Source organism: Electrona antarctica (assembly GCF_951216825.1).
Source record: "Electrona antarctica genome assembly, chromosome: 24".
Classification (NCBI taxonomy): Eukaryota; Metazoa; Chordata; class Actinopteri; order Myctophiformes; family Myctophidae; genus Electrona; species Electrona antarctica.
Window position 1 is genome coordinate 26959250 of NC_136803.1, and position 23272 is coordinate 26982521.

The following is a 23272-nucleotide window of genomic DNA, read 5'->3' on the forward strand; positions in this document are numbered from 1 at the left end:
CAGATCTGTGTCACGGTGACATCGCCACGAATGACCTTTCGTCAGCTAGTATAAACGGCCTCATGATTCACCCTGATACGAGGACGAGTTTCCAACCTCACCAGCCTGTTCTGCTAATGTATTTGAAAACGTCCGGTTCAACGTACTGGTTATTCGACAATATGAGTTATGTGAACCTTTCCATCCATCCCTTCACTCTCTCTCTCTCTCTCTTCGTCTCTCAACACACACACACACACACACACACACACAAACTTAGAAAGAGAAAGTACACAACAAATGGAAGAGATAGTGTGAGAAATTGAAAGATAGAGAGAAACTAGACAGATACAGCCTACAGACAGATTTTGTCCAGCTTCAGGACGCTTGCGCATAGAGCTAATCTAGTCGCATAGTGTCTGCGACAGTCTCTGCAACCCAGACACCAGGTACAGGATATCGCGGACCAGCACACTCTCACCCGGTGCTTTGATGTCCGTCAACTAGAAAGCAGTCCCTTTTCCCACATTGGAGCCACTGTGGACTCCCTGCAGCATCCTACCTGTATGTACTGTACAACAGCTGTTTCCTATACCGTAGGGTTGTCACAATCATTACATAATTGTCTAATCACAATTGTTTTGTCATACTCTTTCCATGTTGAAAGATGTTCACAGAAAAAGCGGAATTTTAAAGTATCTTTTTTAACGTATATACAATTTTCCAAAAAAAAGCGCCAATCATTTCTTGGTATATTTCAGTTATCTGTGCCCTGCCCTGTACACCTTTTAATTGTGTTAATTACGAAGCCTAAAAGGCAAACAGAAATGTCATTTCTATTCATGATGTTCCAATTTCCAATGCCAGTTACACAATTAAGTCGTTAATCGCAATCATTTGTGCGACAATTAGTCGTCAACATAAATCCTACTATATATGCGCCACGTCTCTGCGTGCGTACGTGTGTGTGTGCGGTTGTAATGCACGTAACTCGAGAACAGTTTGATCCGCAATCCACACCCCCACAGGGAGTGCAGTGCCAGGTATGGAGTCGGTCGGACCCACGGTTCTCCAGAACCACCACGAAAGGCTCTGGTCAGGCTCTGCCAGTGGGCCTAATGAGGCCAACTCCTTTCACCTGGGCCAGGCTCTGCCAGTGGGCCTAATGAGGCCAACTCCTTTCACCTGTGCAATTTCCAGCCTCTGCCTCAGCCAATTGAGGCTCAACCAATCAGGCTCTGCCAGTGGGCCGAATTGATTGCCAAGTACACTTTTCAGTTTACAGTCTTCACACACACACACACACACACACAGATCTCCATGTGGGACACCGGCTGACAGTTAAAACGACTGCAATGGGCACGTACAGGTCTAGTGTGTATAAATCGTGACAGCCTTACTATACACTGTACTGCCTGTATACCAGCTGTCCTACCTGTAAGACACCTGTTTCCTGATGGGCAGGTGGGGGAACTCTGATTCCATCTGGGACACCGACAGCCATCTTCCATCAGCATCTTCCTTGTTTTTCTTCTTCTCCACGTCCGTCTCCTTCTTTTCTCCTGGTATCTGGAATAAATTATACAGTATAATAAATCATATGTACGGTAGTATGTGGTTGTTGAAGGCAGAAACCATCTATGACCAAAATATTAACTTTTCAGGACATGGAAAAATAAAAAAACATGTAAAAAACAACACAATACTGCCTCTTGCCTCATCAAAGTTGATACGGTGACTTTATACATTGTCAGATACTTGAATGTGTCCTTATATTAGTATCACTTTACCCAAATACAGCTCAGGTGGAGTTAGGAGGTTTGGGAAGTAATTCTAATGAATTATGTAAAAAACTAGTATACGAGTATACTCTGGAGAGAATAGTTTTTTACATCATTGATGTGTGCGTGTATACAATTTATTAAACAATAATTTGCGTAGAGAGAGTTGCAGTTACTGAAGACATTTTGAACCTTTTGGTCAGGTCATTGACCTGCACTTCACGCTTCTGTGCGTTATAAATAAATAACAGACTTACAGTAGGAACAATGAAAAACAGAACTATACTAACAATAAAATAATGATAATAAAGGAAAAACTCATGGCAGCTAACCACTATGACCACATACTTATAGGCTACTATTAGAGGGCCAAAAGAGAAGTTGGTGTTTATGTTTAACATCTGTGTAATAGCTGAGGGTTAGCTACTTATTACCCACAAGTACAAGGTAATATGCAATAGTATTTTGATGGCCCTATACTGTCTCACCCTGAAATATCTCCTTTTACAACCTCCTTTTACAACCTAAGCAAGCTGAAATATGTCATTTTACAACCTAAGCAAGCTCTTTTGTGCAAGAAGCAATCCTGCCTCATCTTGTATTGCTATTTTAACCATGGAGAAGTGTTATTTCATATATTCTGCTATACAGGCTATCTGCTCACATGTTTCTCTACCGCATGTAGTCTATATTATTTGACAATATTGACATTGTATTAGTGTCTTCTTGATAGGCTATTTTCCTAATTTCAGTCCATCTCTATTAGTTACCGGCCTGGCGGAGACAAAAATTACACCTGTGTGAAGTGAGGGGCGCTAATGTTGATTACGTGATGTAATGGTGCCGACGTGCCGACACAAACATTAAATGCCATTAACAATATGAGACAATATGACGACGTAATGAGTTACAAAATGACGTAAGTTTTCCCTTCATTGTCAATGGCGTTTATTAAACAAACATTGAACTAAAAGACAAACATTAAACCTGTATAAAAATGTACCCACACAGGGTTGAAGTTGAACTGGAGTAAGCATACACCTGGACAGGTAGACAGTCAGACAGACAGACAGCTAGACAGACAGACAGCCATTAACATTTATAGTAGAGCAGACAGACAATACAGACAGGAAGTTATACAATAATAAAAAACGGTCAAAGGGTGTATGGTAGCAAATTAAGACAAGAGAGAGAGAGAGACCCTCACTTCAAAGACGCGGCGGGTCTCCAGGAGGACCAGGGGGAACGGGGAGCCCGCGTCGCCGTGGAACACGTCCTCCTCCTCGGCCACGTCCTCCAGCCCGGGCCGCTCCGGCACGGGAGCACCACCGGAGTCCGTGGAGCTGTGGGCTTCGCGGCCACTCATCCCGAACAGGGACGGTCGGTCCGGTCGGTGCTTCTTCTGCTGGATAGATTCCCGCCCTCAACGGAGGTGTCTTCGTTTGGGGGAGTTGGGGATAAATAAATTCCCGAGACAGCTTTCTCCGTGGAAGTATAGCGCTGGCAAATTACAGTAGTACTAGTAGTAGTCTACTCTTTGTTTAGCTGTATTAATTATTTGAGGTGTAAATGCAATGCAAATGAAGAATTGGCAGATAATAAAACTGCTGCTTTGCTTTCCCCTGCTGCCTGTGCATCAAGTGGTACCGTGTGGGCGAGTCAGTGGAGGCGGACTGACATACAGTCGGGTTGAGTTATTTTAAAATCAGAATCCGCATCGATCCTCCTCTCTCTCTCTATCTCTCTCCCTATCTGAGTCTCTAGTCTCTCTCCCACATGTTTCACTGATTCACTCCCCGGAAACCATATAATAAACCTGCACACACAACAAGAAGATACGGTTTTTGGTCGGTGACGGTGTTGTGTTGCAGCCCCCCTGCTGCTGCTTTACAAAAAAAATCTGTTCTTCTGAGAATATTGCAAACTTGACGTTAATTCCGACAGTCAAGTCATTGTTTTGCTGAGTTTTGAACTTCCAGAAAATGTCATTAAAAGGTCCCCCTTTCCTTCCCGGAACATACACACAACACGTGCAGGTTTTTTTCTCCCTTTTCTCTGTTCTCTGTGACGGTGAACTGTTTGTTGTGTAAAGACAAGAGAGTGAGGAAATACTTAAGATATTTGCAGCTGTGTGGGGCCACGCCTCCGCCCTACACAGGCTACACACACGCACGCGCACGCACACACACACACACACACACACACACACACAGAGAGAGAGAGAGTGAGTAGTACAGTACACTGTATTATTACACAATACAGAATACACCCGGGGCTCTTTCTAATCTCGAAGAGATACATGAGAAGAGATATGAGGCAATATTGATTTCCATTGGTATAGTAATAATAATCAATGTCTGAATACATTATATAATAATAATAACTAGAAAGGGGTGCTTCACAGAGTGTATATCTATCTCCACCGGGCCTGGTGACCTACCCGGGGCTGTTAAGCGTGTTCACAGCACACAGGAGGTGAAGATATGCATATGCAAAAACGCAAATACACGTTTGTATTGTGTACTGAAGTGGTTATATGATTTTACTGATATAGGTTACGTTTAGGAATAGGCTATACCTGGTCGCCGGATTTGACCCGGGGCGAGTGTGTTTTGGGGCAAGCATTCTTGTATTTGTTGTAAGCACATCCGCAGTGGCGTGCACAGATAGACACTAGGGGGTGCTAGAGCACCCCCTGCCCTTTTGGCAATGTGCCCTTTTGAAAAAATTCAAAAATAGCAGACCTACAAGCTCGTAGCGCGCCACTCGGTGGCGCGCTATGAGCTTGTAGATCTGCTATTTTTCAATAGCTAAAGCATAACATAATGCTAACACCAAAAGGGGTTCCCGCCCAAAATAGATTAAGGCAACCGGCCGGTTCCACGCGCTGCACAAGGTGCCCTTTTTTAACTTGAGCACCTGCCCCTCTAAATGTCTGTGCACGCCACTGCACATCCGGATGTTATGTAATGTATGGTACCAAAATACACATTGGATGTTTCATGGTGAAAAGAAATGGCGTGGAACTTTCCAGAAGAGAAGGGTGAATATAGTGCACAATGTAGCCTACATTGTGCTGTCCCAGGGACGACACCCTGAGAACAGTATAGTGAAAATGAGATGGTTTCAAGCCAAAAACAAAGAATGACAGTAGCAGCTTCTGTGTGTGTGTGTTTGCTCCTAGGCTGCTGGAGAAAAACGTATGTAAACCCGGTTCTATGAATGAAAAGTGAACCTTTAACCACGTGACAATAACCCTCGGATCTCTCCGTGTTGTCACATGGTTACAGGTTCACTTGAAATGAAATAAAACTGACTTCTGCTGTCCTGCACACCTGAAACTACTGAACCTCAATTGGCTGCACAATTGGCTCCTAATTAGACATCAAAGCTAGGCTAAATGTCAAACCTATCTAATAAAAAACTGAATGACTGGGACAGCACATACATACAAATGTTACCGAATATCTATCATGAACCACGTCTCTGTGAGTACGTGGTTGGTACATCTGTAATCCACATAACTCGAAAACCGTTCGCCCCACCGACTTCAAATTCGACACACGCGTTCCACACCCCCACAGGGAGTTCAGTGCCTGCGGTGTCGAGTCCGTCGGATTGCCGGTTGTCCAGAACCAGTACAAAAGCCATTGCCCGGGCTCTGGACCTGATCACCCCTATATCTCCATATATGGAGCTGGCCTGTTTTGACATCACAATGGTGTTCTGACATCTGCATAGACTCCGTATTTGGGCATACCTGACAAAGAACTCCATAAATGAACATAAAAGGGACAGAGACATAATAACTGGGTGGGGCATGCATTTCCAACTTGCATCGTTCCAAGTAGGCCCAATCACCCTGGGAAAGACCTACGCTGAAAAGACTATCATTTGTTTGGGCGGAAGTATCGCCCAAGGAAATGACGTTGATGCTTTACAAATCAGTTTACATTCTCCGCGAATGAAACAAGTGTTGTGATTGGTCGGGAAAATATCGTATCCGGGGGAAATACATCTGACGGATGTTCCGGAGGACACATCCGCCGATAGCTTCTCTGCTATGTTGTGACCAGGCTTTTCTTTTCGCAGATAAGTAAGCCTGGGACCGAGGCTAGTGCCCAATGGGCACCGCTCTAGTAGGCTACCCGTAATTGTCAATACGAGATAGTAAGGAAATTAAATGATGGCACAATGTGCATAACTGCATATTTCTTATTTAGGTTCCCGAAAACCCTTCAAACATCAGTAGCCTATTTTAAGTCCCCATTGTTACGTCTTGGGCTAAATGTAGAGGGCAGATAGAGTTGGAGTCAGTGTTGATAAGCAAAACAAAAACGTTGGCATCTCAGTGGCTCATCCAGTCAGTCGAACAGTTCACACAACATAATCATCCATCCCTCTGGAATGAGGATGTACTCCAGGCACGTGCAGAGAGTGTTACACCGGGGCTCCACCGGGTGCGTCAGCGTCGCGTCTCCGTCACCGTCAGGGAATGTTCCCTTTTTAATCAATGAAGGGTGGCTCCACTGCCCGCGTTGCGTGACATTAACGCGTGCATTAAAATTGAACCGGTGCGTTTTTTGACGCACGCGACGGAGACGCAACGTGTCCGGTGGAGCCCTGGCGTTAGAGTCTAGAGAGGCAGAGGCTGAAATCCCATAAGAGGGCACTTTTGGCCCAAAAATAGCGAAAATTGCAGATCTACAAGCTCACAACGCGTCGCGCTGCGACGAGTTGAGAGCTTGTAGATCAGCTATTTTCGGGGGCGCAACACTGCACTCTTTATCTACTGGAGATGCGGTGTACGGCATGGATTTCGAAAGAAATTAGTTCAGGAGACTTCGAGAAAAAAAAACAATTCTCCTGAATGCTGCCTTCCGGTATGGCATGGAAAGGAGAGGAGGGCATGAGCATTTCTTTCACCATAGTAAATGCTGCATTCGTGGTCTGGAGAGGGCAGTTGTTTTACAGACGGGTAAAAGGGCAGGGGCCGAAGCCCCCTTTGCTATCTATGTGTGCACGTCCCTGATGTACTCCGTCGAGCGCATAACCTCTGCCAGGTCAGAGCTGCATGTGTAAGTTGTGGGTTGCAGGCTTGCAGCCAAGATCCGAATGAGCCGTGCAGCAGGGGTGATATAGCACTCCTACGACACGTGTTTAAACATTCGCCCTTGTGGGCAGAAGCACCACTTGGATGGTTGATAGTGCTTTCACTATATAGATGCCCCTCAAGGTGAATCCCAATATATATAGGGCATTTTTCCGGTCAAAATAAAATATAAAATGGTAAATGGTGCATTTATATAGCGCCTTTATCCAAGGCGCTTTACATAGATTGTGCATTACATTCACCCATTCACACATACATTCATACACTGATTGCGGCTGAATCTTGAGCATAAACCTTGAGCATTATTTTATATGTAAGACAAGTGTACTTTTATACCCCCCACTCCCCCAATATTGAACATTACCCAATACTGCAGCACCGCTAAGAGGTTTAAGTGTATGTCTAATCTGCACCTTTTTACCTTATTTCTAATCTCATCTTTTTTTCCTTTTTTCCTTTACTTAGGTTTTCATTACAATGTACGTATATTGTACGGCTATTTAGCACAGTCTTGCCAAACATGCCACACCAACCATTTAGCAAAAACATTTTGCCAAAACATGAAGCATGAACTTCTAGTCTAGTGTCACCATGAGTCCGAAATCATATTAAAAACAATTGGGGTGGAGTGAATGCTTCACCTACTGGCAGCATGCATTATGTTTGGCCAGTGGCCACTGTTCAGTACAGCAGCAGTGTGAGTTTAGCTCACACACGCGCACACACAAACACATGCACGCACGCACGCACGTACAGGGGGCAAAAACACAATCTCAGTCCCCATAGTTATGCCTGGCGGAGGTAACACAAGAGATAACCTATATCCAGGTGCATCTCTTGCAGGATATGCAGTAGTACACTCTAGTTTGTAAATACATCAAAGATGCAATTATGATTGATCTATAATGGATAACGCCTTGGCCTGGAAGAGAGGTCATCAGGTGGTCCCCAACCTTCTTAGAGTGTTTCGCCCCTCAACCACAACACACTCTCCAGTTGGCGGGTCAGCAGTGATTGGTCAAATCACTCCCCCTCTTATCCAGGCTTCCAGCAATAGAGGGTATGCGCGTGACATCATCAGCAAACCAGGAAGTTATGCAGGAACGCCTACTGAGTGGCAAAAAACTACTTTCTGGCCTTGACAGCCCATACATCCACACAGAAAAGTCATATCTGATTGCATTAAACAACATTAAACCATGTTAAACTCACTTTGCCTGTTGCTTTGCCACTCGATGTGCCATTCACTTTAAGCATGCGCATACTCTCTATTGTCCTTTCTCTTATGCCAGAGCCAACAGGAGGCTCCACCTGCCTTGTGTGTTCTTGGGGGATTGCAGGCACTTAGGTCTTTAGGACTGTGGTTTGCGTCCTGCCTAGTGTCCCCCTACGTCTCACCAGACTATAAGTGTGTGTGCGGTGTCCATGCATCCGTCCTTGTCCACACTTGGCCTTACTCAATTTATTTTGGTTTTTGAGTCACGGTGGGTTGTCTGAGCCTTCTCTGCGTCTGTGTCACTGTCGTGTTGCCGTTGAATCTGTCCTAGCGAGTCTCTCTTCCTCCCGTCCTCTCGGGAGACTCTGGGGGTATTGTATTGCTCATTTGTACGATCTGTAGCTTGCGTGGTGCCCTCTTGCGAGTGCTGCAGCAGGGGTTGCTGCCTTGCTGGCCCCTGTTAACCCTACCTACATTACAATATGATGTTTAACCACTAGAGGTCGTCAATGCAACTGCTATGGTCTGAAAAATGATTTTTGGATTCTCAGAATGACAGCTCTAAAACAAATAACCAGAAGTTGGAAAAGTGTGGAACTACCCAGGTTGGATAGATGGCTGGACAAAGTGGAAGACATGTATGTGATGGAGAAGGTGACCTATAAAATCAATGGAAAGGAAAAGTTATTTGAAAAAAGATGGGCCCTCTATCTTTTAAATAAGTAACTTACTTTTCCTGTTTTTTTTGTTCTTTTTTTGTTTAGACCTAAGTATTCAGTAACACAAACAAACAAATGAGAAATAAAAAGGAAATGGAAGAACTACAAACATCACAAAACAAAGCCTAACAAAGCCTACCCCCCCCCCCCCACACACACACACACACACACACACCATTAATTTCCTTATTATTTTCTTTATTTATTTTTATTTCTATGCCTGTATATTTTTTCTGTATATTTTGAATTAAATGTACCTTACCCTTATAGGTCTACAGATAAAAATGAATGTTTAGTCTAACATGGGCCTACCCTCTTTTTTTCTGTTTTTGAGTGGTGTAAACCACTCCTACAACTGGCTTTGTTAGTGCAGAAAAAATGAGCATGGTTGCTATGTTCACCCTGTTCACCCGGGTGTGATTTCATTACGTCAGACATGATTTCATTACGTCAGACAGGCTATATTACACCACTCAGTTCACACGGGTGTGATTTTTTATATATCACAACAATCTAATATAATTCTAATAGATCTTTTTTTATAATCGACTATGAATGAGTATGATTAATAATAATAACCACTTAAGTCCTATTATACTGCATATAACGCATTGCGACACGTCGTGAGCTTGTCGATCAGCTATTTTCTGTATTTTAAAACAAACTGAAGGGGGGGGAAAAAGTGAAATTTCAATTTGTCAAATCAAATCATTGTAATTAAAATGGATTATTGATGACTTTTTAACCGTCTGAATCGATTAGTTTGATTAACTGAATCAATGAAGCATTCATGCAGTACGTGGCAGTAGGGTGCAGAGAGCAGACCAGCCCACACCAACATGGGAACTCCTGGATCGCCTGCACCCTCCACTCCCTCTAATATGCAGCATCACGATCCAGAGCTCTGATTGATCAAGTGATCGATTGATTGAATATATACTCCATCAACAGTTTTTGATAAAAAGTATTTAGGGGTCCTTGGCATGAAAGAGTTTGAGAACTACTGATTTAGAAGGCATTATTTTGTAGAATCAAGCCTCGGGGCTTAATCAAATTGTCAAAACATCCACTTGTTAAATAGTCTTGACAGTTCAATTTTAAAGAAACCCCAAATAATATGTTTCGAAAATGTAGTTCGACTTTGATGCTTTAAGTTGAAAAATGTATTGTATTGCAACACTACTGAATTGTATGTTCTATGATTATATTTTTGCTAGCCGCGCCTATATTCAGCACAAACATTAAAAGCCATTGACAATGAATGGAGCATTTACATCATATTGTAACGGTTTGTATAGAAAAAGGAAAACCTATTAAAATGTAAATGTACTGTAGGCCTACACCATTTTTTATATTTTCATCTTAGACTCCTCAAATTTGTACTTAAGTACTTAGTTACTTAGTTTTTTCAAACAACGCACATTCTGCGTTTCTTGGTCCTGAGCTAAACCTTAAAACAGAATCACTAAGTGGGGGCTCGCACATCACTTTTGAATGCTCCAAAAAGCATAGTATAGTGTACAACGTTTCAACCCTTCTGTCTTTTCAAGTTTATACTTGAAAAAGTATAAATTTGAAACCTGCCGAGCGTCACCTAGAGGTAACCACGGTGACAGAACTACTGAACCACTGTACATACAGTTAAAAAAAAATCACTTGCCATTGATTTGCCGCTGACTTGGCCTGAAAGTTTGTACGGAGGGAATTATTCCGTAAAAAGTCCATAGACTTGACAACACACATGATGTCACTGGCTGCCAACTGTGACACCCACCGACGTCATTTACTATTGACTTGGCCTGAAGGTTTGCACGGAATACATTATTCCGTAAAACGTCCATAGACTTTGTGCGTGAGGGAGCTTGATGTAAGTACACCCCCTGGACATGACGCTAGTATGTCACAGGGACTTATACCCCCAATCCAATCCTTGATGCCGAGTGCCAAGCAGGGAGGCATTGGGTCCCAGTTTTCAGAGTCTTTGGTATGACGCGGGCGGGGATCGAACCCCGACCACCCGGTCTCAGGGGGACACTCAAACCACAAGGCCACTGAACTGGTTGGAGGGGCTATAGTGCACAGTGACACGTATACAACACTATGGTCATTTAGGCCTATACTGTCATATATCACCCCATATACTGTCATATATCACCCCATATACTGTCATATATCACCCCATATACTGTCATATATCACCCCAGCCAACATACCTAGTGCAACAAGAGCAAAACCTCCTACCCTGCTGTCTGCACTACACAAGGCTTCCAATGAGTGTGATCAACAGAGGGGCAAATGAGGTCCATATCCTATTTTAGGTCCATGCAGGGCCATTATCCCCTACCTTACAGCATTAACTCATTCTCAAGGTACAGAGTACAGTAGAGTACATGGTAGGGGAGGGGCCAGACACAATTCTCTGTAGCCTGTCCCAATGGTGGACTGTTCAGAAATGACTTGGGGGTTGGTGATGGGGGTGTGGACATACAGTACCCATAATCTTCCCTTTGTCCAATGTAAGGATCCCAGAACAGATTAACCGTCAGGTTTCCGAACAATCAGTGGAACTTTCAAACGTTATCCCTGGGCCTGGGCCCAGGCCCGGGAACATCCCCACGTTGTCTGAGCTGTGGCTTCGTGTACAACAAGCACAGGCTCATCCCGCAGCTCATCGCAAAGGCTATGGCGCCAAACACGATCGAGTAACCGAACATGTAATAAACCGGATGGCGGGCGAGGTCTTTGACGCGCTCGTGGCAGCTCACAACGTGCTGGCTTTCCGTCCGAGGGCAGACGTCACGGGTCCAATTGGCGGTCGGGGTTGTGCCACAGCAGTTCAGCGTCCCGTGGAAAACCCGGCGCACGCCGGAAGCGATCGAGCTCTGGCCCTCGGCCATGTCGAGGCCATGTCGTACATACAAAGAGTCGTAGAAGGCCTTCATCTCCTTGGTCAGAGTTGATCCGTTGTGACAGACCCAGCCGTTGGCAGTCAACTCGCAGGTGAACAGGACGAGCAGCCAGGCGATGTAAGCCAGCAGTAAACCCTCCGACTCCCGGATGGAGCCAAAACACCCCAGACACCCCACGAACACCATCACCACGCCGACGGTCATCAGAATGACGAGGACCGAGCTGGGACCGCTCACTATGCCGAAATGGCCCTCAAGAGCGAGTAAACCCATTATTGAAGCCAGAATAAGTCCCGACACACACAGGAGTAAGTTGAAGGTAAAAACTGTGTGCTTGAGGAATTTGGGGCCAACGCCGTTGGGGGCCATGGCTCAAATATTTGGCTGTACCTTCCTCTCTTTCTCTCACTTCTTAATCTTTCATCCTTTTGCTCTCTCTCTCTCTCTCTCTGTCTGTCTGTCTTCCAATTCTTAGCTTCTCGTCAATGTGTCAGAGCATGTACCGGTGAACTTATGGATTGTTTGTTGTGATGTAACGTGATGATGACATCAGCCACGGACCAATGGCGTGTCAACCCCTGTAGTAAGAGAAATCTATGCAAATCTGGGAACTAAATCGTTACCAAGAAATTTCTTCACTAATGTGTTTCTAAAGGTGTCTAATAACATGTACTAAAAGTTTGAAATTCAACTCCCGTGGGAAATTGAGTTATTAGCATAATATGCATAATATGCCCATAACATCCTATATAAGGCAAAAAAGTCCAAATTTCATCATTCTTTAAGTAACACGTGACATATGAAACTAGGGTGTTTGCATGATTCTGAATCCATTCCAAGCATTAGTTTTGCACAAAAAACACTCCTTGGGAGGAAAACGGCCACACAAACGTGATGAGGTCAGCACATTTGGTCAAGTGGATATGGCCTAATTTAGCCCAATGAGTGTTTTTTTGTGCAAAACTAATGCTTGGAATGGATTCAGAATCATGCAATCACCCTAGTTTCATATGTCACATGCTACTTAAAGAATGATGAAATTTGGACTTTTTTGCCTTATATAGGATGTTATGGGCATATTATGCATATTATGCTAATAACTCAATTTCCCACGGGAGTTGAATTTCAAACTTTTAGTACATGTTATTAGACACCTTTAGAAACACATTGGTGAAGAAATTTCTTGGTAACGATTTAGTTCCCAGTTTTGTCAAATACCTGATAAAATGCCCTTACTACTGGCTTAGGGTGGTGTCAACTAGACTTGGGAGCACAAATTCTAGCATAGTGAGCGGGCGTTAGGTGAGTTCTAGGTGTGAGGCCAAGGTGTCACATCGATACCACCTGTCTAACCGGTAGCTCATATCAAGTTATGGCTTATTCGAAAAATCTAATTACAGTAATAGCGGTAATAATTACTTTAAATAAATTGTATGTCACTTATAGTGAAAAAGAATATATATTGTTTTGGCATGTATTACATATGAACAGTTGAAATGAAATGATTACTATATTTACCCAGGGTATCTGGGCTAAGCTCAAGAACTTGTTTCCAGCCAGGCCCTGCTCATAGAACATTTCATCGTAGTGGTTCAATGCCTTGTTCAAGGGCACTTCAGCGGTGGTAATGTTAACGTGTCGGACCGCTGATTCGAACTGGCGACCTTCCGGTATCAAGACCGCTCCGCAATCCGTTCGGCCACCGCTGCCGTTGAACACAAGTAGAGTAATACATGTTGACGAAATGTTGCCTACAAAGATCAAAAGCAATACAATTATGAGAATATTATTGTTGTATTATTATTGAAATTAAAAAGGTTAACAGTATAAACTCAGTATAAACAGTACACTGTCTCAATGAGACTTTATACTCATGGAACCTAATGGAACCATAATGATCCATTTGGTTCAGTTAACATAAAGAGTGACAACATACTAAAAGCCATCAATCCTAATTATTGTGGAAAAGCCATATAAAACGATGGCGAGTCCAATTTTCATTCATCCGAGATTTCAATTGACCTCCAAATACATTTTGAGCAAGGAATTCATAACCTTTTGATATGGCTTTTTGATGACAATAATCAGTGGACATCTTGGACGGATACCATTTAAACAATTTTCTTACTTATAGAGAGATGACTTCCGCACATGCACCCGGTAGGCAATTTAGGTGCGATGGTACCAAGGCATACAACATAGGAGAAACGTTGCTCTCTGCTCTTTAAAAATAAATGCTGTTGAACCTGGCAAGTGGTGGTGTGCGGGTGTCCCTTCTTTCTCATACGCAATTTTCTTACTAACATTGGAAATAACTTGAATACTCACTTGCTCACAGCTAGAATGTTGTGGGTTCGATTCCCACTGGGGACACTTATGTGGGCGCTGGGGACGTGTTCTCTCCTCCGTGTCCTCAGTGCCCATAGGTGGTGTTGGCAAAGCAGCCTTTCTGTGTGGAGTTTGCATGTTCTCCCCGTGTCCCTAGGGTATAGCTACCCTCACAAAAAACATGCCTGATGGAGGGGAAAGGAACTGGTTGGAATAACATGTTCCCTCCACAAGCTACAGTATGTCCAACCGGGGAATCTCCCCCCTGTCAGGTAAAAAGGAGATGCAAGCAAACAGTTCCATTACAACATCAAACATGCTTCCTTGTTGTCATGTCAGAGTTGAGTTCCGATGCATTTTAAAAGGATTGCACTCAACAGCAGTGTGACACCAATCTTTGTGTCCTTCCATTAGTTTTCTCAAGTGGAGACTTTATAAAGGGCTATGCTTACATTGCTTAGTGTATAGTTTGGTCCCAGGTTTTTTTATAGCATACTTTTCGGGAATAGGTATCAATTAATTTAATGCCCGTCAGCCCTACTTAATTTGGTGACACTGCAGGACGTAATTATTTTGAGACCTGAAAAAGGACTTCCTAGACAAAACCGCACAAGAAAGTTAATGAATTATAAACACACATTTATAATTATAAACTAATTGACGTGAGTTTAGTACAGTATTATAAATATATTTTATTTTCAGACTTGTGCAGTGCAGGTGTTAAAAACATCTAATTTACACAACACAGGAGGAAAGTCTGTTCAACAAAACAGTAGGTAGAGATTATTTTAAAACATTAACGTAAACAGCTTTAACCCATTTAGACCCGTTACAAACGTACGCTGTTATAACCTTTCAAGCTGGGAACGCCTGTGTCATTTTAGTTTTTGAGTGGTGCAAACCACTCCAACAACCAGCTTTGTCTGTATGTTTGTGTACCTGTGTACGTGTCCGTGCACAGGTGAGCATGGTTACTATGGTCACTGACATTACGTCAGACCACAGCTGATCAGGCTATATAAGACCTTGCACCACTCAGTTCACACGGGTGTGATTTTTTTTAAATAGGTGAAGGGATGTATGTATGCACACAAAAAAAACAGAATATGGGTCAAAGTCAGCTAATAACAGTGACATGAAACATGTAGAAACAAATGTGAAAATAAAATGTATTTGCTACAAAGAATTGTACATGTGATTGACTCAATAAAGGAAAAAGAAAAATGATTCCCAGGACGGGACATTGTTAAAGTGGCTAAAATGATGTTCTTGTTCCTCTGTTACAGTTACACCGAATGAATTCTACAGTGAAAGCAAAAAATAAATGATTTTTCACACATTGATTGACGAAAGTACAGAACAAGGATAAAGCACGAGTGCTTTACGGAAAGAGTTAAAAGAATGTAACAACAAAGCAAAGAATAATAGCAAAAAAGGCAATGAATCTAGATAGATCATTCTATGGACAGACAGACAGACAGACAGACAGACAGACAGACAGACAGACAGACAGACAGACAGACAGACAGACAGACAGACAGACAGACAGACAGACAAGACAAGACAAGACAAGACAAGACAAGACAAGACAAGACAAGACAAGACAAGACAGGACAGGACAGGACAGACAGACAGACAGACAGACAAGACAGACGGACAGATGGATAGATGATAGATAGATATTTCGTAAATAGTTCTACCTGCCTTCTCTATAGATAAACAGCCTATAGTGACACTGAACAGGAGCATGAGACGGAGCGAGTCGAAGAGAGCAGACACAGTAACAGGACAGAAGACACGTACAGATTCAGAACCTTCTCTCCTCTCTGTCTCTGCGTACGGTTCATTGGCTGGAGCAGGACACAGTCAGCGAGACAAGTACAGATATGTTAGCGTTCAACGTTTCAGCACTTCCTTTGGCTGAGCCTCACCAGACGCCACAGCTTCACAAGGCTGCATAACACATTACAGCACATCTTGCTACACTTGTGAACCAAACACTGGTCAAAGTTTGCCTGTGGCTGCGAAGTCTTTCCAGGTATGTAAACCTTTGATCAATCAGTGTTTAAACTTCTAATATTTTATATATACACGTATATATATAATTGTTTATTTATGAACCATGGGGCCAGTTGACTGAAAGGTTTCTGTCTTTAGAATTTTCTGGATGATGTTTTCCCTACTATTATACGGGTATACACTTTCAGTTTATGTACATGATTTTTAATGACATAATATTATATGTATTTTATATATATATATATAACTGTAAATTCTGCAATTTATTAATTTAATTAATTCATTAATTCTGCAATTTAAATTATGTTTAGTGTTAGTTCTACTAATTGATTGTAATATCTGAATTGATTGGTTTTTTTTTAATATGTAGTTGTGTGCTGCATTTGTTCTGCATAATTACCTGTCCTATATAATATGGCTACAATATTACATCCATATACTTTCTCCTCTATCTATTGTCAAAGGACGTTGGTCAGCAACTCTTTGGACCCAAACAACAAACATATCTCAGAAAATGAGTGCTTGGATTGCCAAGACATTTTCCGAGCACCCCCATCTTGGGGGAAATCTTCCACTTGTACATAAGATATCTCATGAAACTCAACAATCTAACTGGCAGATGGCCGTTGGCACTTGCTGAGGAAGAAGCCTAGAATTTGACTGCGCCCCCAAAGGACCTTTCCTCTTGCATACAAGCCAAAATGTCCACTGATGGTGTGATAGAGCCTGAGGTATACTGTAATATTCCACACAAAACCTCTCTGGTTCAGCCGCTGAGGACTACTAGTGGGGCTTTTAGTCTTCTTTTAATAATGTGAATCGTGATACACAATTTAGATATCCTTTCGCCATGCAGTCCATCAAGTAGACAATTTGGCGTGTGTTTCGTCTGCCTGCCTGGGGTCGATATCAGCGAGGGCATCATGTGGTCGCAACGGGTTCCTAACACCAAATCAAATGGCTTCAAAAATGTGAGCCAACTACCTCTACTAGAAGCTCTCTCCTCTCGTCTAGGTGTACAAGTGGAATCCGTAGGAAAATGGTTCCAGTCAAGTTACTCGTCCTGGGTTCACAGAACACGGGGAAAACAGGTTCAAATTAACACTAAACCACACACACTTCTGACTATCTGCCCTGCTGTGTGTGTGTGTGTGTGTGTGTGTGTGTGTGTGTGTGTGTGTGTGTGTGTGTGTGTGTGTGTGTGTGTGTGCGTGCGTGCGTGCGTGCGTGCGTGCGTGCGTGCGTGCGTGCGTGCGGGCGTGCGTGCGTGCGTGCGTGCGTGCGTGCGTGCGTGCGTGCGTGCGTGCGTGCGTGCGTGCGTGCGTGCGTGCGTGCGTATGCATACACATTTCTGTACAGCATGTGTGGGTGATTCTTTTTTTTTTCACTTACTTTTTATTGATGAAAAGACAGAGACATGGCAGCTAGTAAAAAAGCAATTACAAGGCGATGGTACAAACCAGAACCCCCAGCTTGTGAGCAGTGGCTGAGCATTGTGGAGGAGATATTTGTAATGGAGAAACTAACTCATATATTGAGACTACAAGAGGAACTATTCATTGAAAAATGGGAGAAATGGACTGACTATAAGGATCAACAAAATGACACCAATGTTAATAATGCTGCATTTTTCATATTACAAGATACATTAATTGAAATCCTCTTGCATTATCGCTAGGCTGAGAGAAGAGATCCCACTTTTCCCACTTTTTATAGAACTTATCCTCTTGTAGTCTAAGTATGAATGTTAGTTTTTCCATAACATACAGTTCCTCAGTAATGTCCATCCATTGTTCTTTCGTTGGTGGGTCCTGTTGGTACCAGCGTCGTGTGATCGCTTTCCTACCTGTTGCTAAGAGGATCTTGATTAAATATTTATCATGTATTAGAAACTCTTCAGGGATATTTCCCAGCAATAAGAAGGAACAAGTCAGAGGTATCTCAAAACACAGAATGGTCTCCAGGGTGGAGTGGATATCCTGCCAGTATTTCTGAATTTTAGGACAATGTGTGTGTGTGTGATTTAGTGTCTTTATGTGTGCACAGGCGTGATGTTGTACAATGAGAGCACGTGAGTCTGTGTGTGTGTGTGTGTGTGTGTGTGTGTGTGTGTGTGTGTGTGTGTGTGTGTGTGTGTGTGTGTGTGTGTGTGTGTGTGTGTGTGTTCTCTAGTGACAGTGTCTGCTTTGTGTTGGCAGCCCTGTGTGTTCGTTTCCTAACGAGGCGATTCATCGGCGAATATGACCATAAAAAGGGTAACGACGATGCTATCTTGCCATGTGTGTGTGTGTGTGCATGTGTGCATGTGTGCGTGTGTGTGTGTGTGTTTGTGTCTGTGTGGCACTGCGTCCGTGCGTGTTTCTTTTGGAGAAAGAGGGACGGAGAATGTGACCATAAAAAGAATCGAGATGTCACTAATAACACAGCGCTGTTCTTTATGGAAGAGCTGCTAGACTGCAACCACCTGCTATTAATCATGTATCTGTGTGTGTGTGGGTGTGCGTGCGTGCTTGCTTGCGTGCATGCATGCGGTATGTGTGTGTGTGCGTGTGTTATAGAGGTGACCTACAGGTGCAGGAGGATGGTCGACCAGGAGTCTATTGAATTGGAGATCTTGGACACAGCCTGTCAGGTATATAACAATAATTGTATAGCAAAAGGCCGATGCACAGCACCTCAAAAGGCTGGTGACAGGTGCGTAGGGCAATAGAGCACATATAATGAAAAGGGTATCTTTGAGAGACAAAGAAGAGGTCCCGCACACTGTCAGACACTTGCCAAGAAAATGTTGCTCTTTATTAGGTCGACGTTTCGGTCGCTTAGACCTTCATCAGGGCAGTCATTGTCATTGACAAGTGTCTGACAGTGTGCGGGACCTCTTCTTTGTCTTTCAAAGACACCCTTTTCATTAGGTATAACAATAAGAGATATATATCACGATCACTACTCCTTAACCACTTAAACCCATTTTGACCTGAGATCAGATTCTAAAAATGTCTTCAAGATCCTGACAGTTTTCTGAAAAAGCTATGTTTCTATGTCAGTGGTTCTTCGATTTTTCAAAAATAGCAGACCTACAAGCTCGTAGCGCGTCACTCGGTGGCGCGCTATGAGCTTGTAGATCTGCTATTTTTCAATAGCTAAAGCATAACATAATGCTAACACCAAAAGGGGTTCCCGCCCAAAATGGGTTAAACCCTGTTGACTTATAGTCAACTGTACCCGAGTTGGCTCTTGGACCACTTTTTTTCTTTTACACCAAACGTTTGGTGTAGCTTGTGAGCTTGTAGATCGGCTATATTTTTGGCTAATGTTTCAACCAAAAAATGGACGCAGGGGTTTAAGAATTAACCACATGTATCCCAGTAAATGGTAAATGGTGCATTTATATGGTCATTATGGTGCCTTTATCCAAGGCGCTTTACATAGATAGATGTGCATTACATTCACCCATTCACACACCGATGGCGGCGGAAACCATGCAAGGCAACCAACCAGCACATCAGGAGCAATTCGGAGTTCAGTGTCTTGCTCACTTCGACATTAACTCTGGGGGAGACCTTGCGGTTACCATCCGGCCACTCTACCCCTGAGACACCGCCGGCCAGTGTTCCTATTCTTAGCAATATGACACGTTGTGGGTTTTTTGCCAAAGAATGAGAAATGAGTGTCTCCTCCACTTACCCTTCCAGGGCAGTTCCCTGGGCTCGCTGGAGGCTTCCATCCGCTGGGCCGACGGATTTCTGCTCCTCTACTCCATCACCCAGCGCCTCAGCTTCCTGGAGCTTCCAAGCATGAAGAAGCTCATAGACGACACCAAGCAGAGCCTCGGTAATGACACCACCGTCTGCGCTGGAAAGAGGACATAACTAATGATGGGGGATGATATTTTCCGAAAGTTACGCGAGAACTCCTATACTGAGTGGCAAAAAAAATACTTTCTGGCCATGACAGCCCATACATCCAAACAGAAAAGTCCAATCTGATTGCATTAACCCGACGGGAACCCGTTTTGGTGTTAGCATTATGTTATGCTTTAGCTATTGAAAAATAGCAGATCTACAAGCTCATAGCGCGCCACTCGGTGGCGCGCTATGAGCTTGTAGATCTGCTATTTTTGAAGAATCGAAGAACCACTGACATAGAAACATAGCTTTTTCAGAAAACTGTCAGGATGTAGAAGACATTTTTTAGAATCTGATCTCAGGTCAAAATGGGTTAAATGACTCACTAGGCCACTCAACTTGCCACTCGATTTGCTACTCACTTTATGCATGCGCATACCCTTTATATATATATATATATATATATATATATATATATATATATATATATATATATATATATATCTTAAGTACAGTATATGGCTAGGTGTTTACTCACTCACTGACTTAAAAATGAACTGTGTTTCGTTTTTTAACCACATAATGAATTCGCATTGAACAACAAAGAGCCTCATCCATTGCCAGAGCCCACTACTGCCTATATACCTAACAGGCTGATTAACTAGCTACTCTAGCGACTGGTAGGCATTCTCCAACGTTTGGAGAGAGTCCTTTCCAAACAGAGAGCATTACGCTGGCGAGATGTGTGCCGATGTTATCTTTATAAGAGCAGGAACAGTGTGTTCTTCTGTGTGTCTCTGCTCTGCCTCAGCACACGACCTGCATGTCATCTTGCACGGGCGCCTGGCTGTGCCTTCTGTAAGCTGTCATCTTCCTCGCAGCAAACATGTGCGCACATGCACACACGCACAGTATTGCGCACGCGCGCACACACACACACACACACACGCACACACACACACACACACACACACACACACACACACACACACACACACACACACACACACACACACACACAGTAATTGCACATTTTGTATTCTTGCCATACAGTAGCTGTTTTTCTCTTTTGGACGCCCGGGTGTGCTTCAGGAGGTAATTTGTTAATATACAGTAGCATAAGAACAAGCTATGAGCTTAAAAGTCTGTCAGATGTGTTGTCAGATGGGAGTCTGTGCCCAAATACAGTATATCAAATTGAGGGTCCTTGACATGATAATGTTTGAGAACCACGTACTGTCGTAAGCAATAATGGAATTAATAATTACAGGAATGAATAGTAATACTAATACCATTCACTCAACTTTGAGAAAGGTCACTGGAGGTCATTTGAATAGAATAGAACACACACACAAATGTACAGGCTTTTAAAGTTTGGTAGACCAACTTTTCGGTGTCCCTCTTTGTGTGTGTGTGTGTGTGTGTGTGCGCCAGTTGTTCCTACAGTGGTGGTAGCCAACAAAGCTGACATGGAGATTGGTAGAGAGGTGACAGTGGAGGAAGGACAGAAAGTAGCCAAGGATCTCAGGTATGCTGTGTGTGTGTGTGTGTGTGTGTGTGTGTGCATGTGCGTGCACGTGCGTGTTTGGATGCCTGCGTTAATGTGTGTGTGTGCGTGTGTTATTTATCATAGAGTATCTAAATATTCATAATTTGTGTCGATTTGTGTCGTAATATAATTTGTACACACAGTGGGCTACTGTAATTTTCATCAAGGATATAATTTAAGTTTGCTTAAATTTAAAAGTTAGAAATATTAAACCTGTCTACTTTTTGTATGCATGGCAAGTGTGTGTGTGTGTGTGTGTGTGTGTGTGTGTGTGTGTGTGTGTGTGTGTGTGTGTGTGTGTGTGTGTGTGTGTGTGTGTGTGTGTGTGTGAGTGTGTGTGTGTGTGTGTGTGCGTGCGCACGTGTGTGTGTGTGTGTGTGCGTGCGCACGTGTGCGTGTGTGCATAGATGTGGTTTCATTGAGCTGTCAGTAGCAGAAGCTGTGGTTACCGTGGAAGCTGCAGTGCTCCAGCTGATAAGGTGTGTGTTCTCGTCGCATGCATATTAATGGAGGCCGTCTTTATTGAGCTGCCTCCGCGAATGTTGTTTTAATGCAATTACATAGGAAATGTCTGTTTGGATGTATGGGCTGTCAAGGCCAGAAAGTAGCTTTTTGCCACTCAGTAGGCGTTCCCGCATAACTTCCGTGTACGATGATGTCACGTCACGCGCATACCTTCAATTCTGATGGGGAACATTCAGCAGATGTAGAAGATCTACAAGCTCACAACAATGTTGATTGTGAGCTTGTACATCATCTGTTTTCGGATAAAACCAGCCGAGTAAAGTTCTGTAGAGACTGTCCAAAAAAATGACAAAGACTGACAACCCACCCCGTTTAGTCTGATTGAATTCTGTCTTCTGTCTCTCTCTAGGTTGGTGTTGGAACAACATCGCCCTCTAACGTCTGACAAACGCTCCTACATACTGAGCGTCAGAAACGCTCTAACTAGGAAACTAATCCGCTCCAAAACCATGCAATGGTGACCATAATCATGATGGCAGATATACTCTAAGGATGGCAGGCGCAGCAGCACCTTAGCGAGATTTTTTTTCATGGCTGCCATTTTTGGCTGTAAACAAGTATCTGATGCTTAGTCCAGTTACCCTGGGTAAATATAGTAACTTTGCTTTGAACGTTGGCTTGTTATTGAGAACCCAATCCCATGAAGCCAAAATACAAGGTTGTGAAATGAACACTCTGGACTTGAAAAATGAAAGTTACCATGAGTTCATGCAGGACAAACGATAGGACTATAATATGGAGGTAAAAATGGTGGCTTGCTTGTATCTCTGCCATAGCTGTCCTTAGTCAGTGGTTCACAATGTGGGGTCTGGGGACGCCCACAGGGATTTCATTTTGTGCTTTTACCATTATTTGCACGATAGTGAGCGGTCAGACTATCAGAAAAGAGGCTGCGCCGAGTCCTGCAAGCATAACTGAGTGCCAATAATGATGGTGCCACCATAGAGCGTCGCAGTCCCGCCTCCTACCCTGGACCAGGAAATGAAACCCAATGCATTATTCTCATAGACATTTCTTAAAGTATTTATTTAAAGACGGTTACGCCGCGGACAAAGCCAACTCGAGTCGTGACAACTCATGACAACACAAACAATATTTTGGACCAAACAAATAATTACAAAGAAGAAAAACAACAAAAAAAGTGTTGTAACCTGCCGTTTTTTTCTTCTTTCTAATTATTTGTTTGGTCCAAAATATTGTTTGTGTTGTCATGAGTTGTCACGACTCGAGTTGGCTTTGTCCGCGGCGTAACCGTCTTTAAATAAATACTTTAAGAAATGTCTATGAGA

The 23272-nt window shown here is 43.2% G+C and overlaps 2 protein-coding genes across 2 annotated transcripts in view; one reads left to right on the top strand and one right to left on the bottom strand.

Moving 5' to 3' along the window:
• The window catches only part of dgkza (diacylglycerol kinase, zeta a), a 216442-nt gene that overhangs the window by 187551 nt on the left and 5619 nt on the right, over positions 1 to 23272 (bottom strand). The window lies entirely within an intron of this gene.
• LOC306916939 (ras-related and estrogen-regulated growth inhibitor) lies at positions 15970 to 22694 on the top strand. The gene is made up of 8 exons (XM_079495038.1): positions 15970 to 16083; positions 17079 to 17155; positions 18263 to 18319; positions 18623 to 18696; positions 19757 to 19895; positions 21344 to 21437; positions 21866 to 21937; positions 22333 to 22694. The coding sequence occupies exons 2-8, from the start codon at positions 17104 to 17106 to the stop codon at positions 22442 to 22444; spliced, it is 600 nt and encodes a 199-aa protein (XP_079351164.1). The 5' UTR covers positions 15970 to 16083; positions 17079 to 17103; the 3' UTR covers positions 22445 to 22694.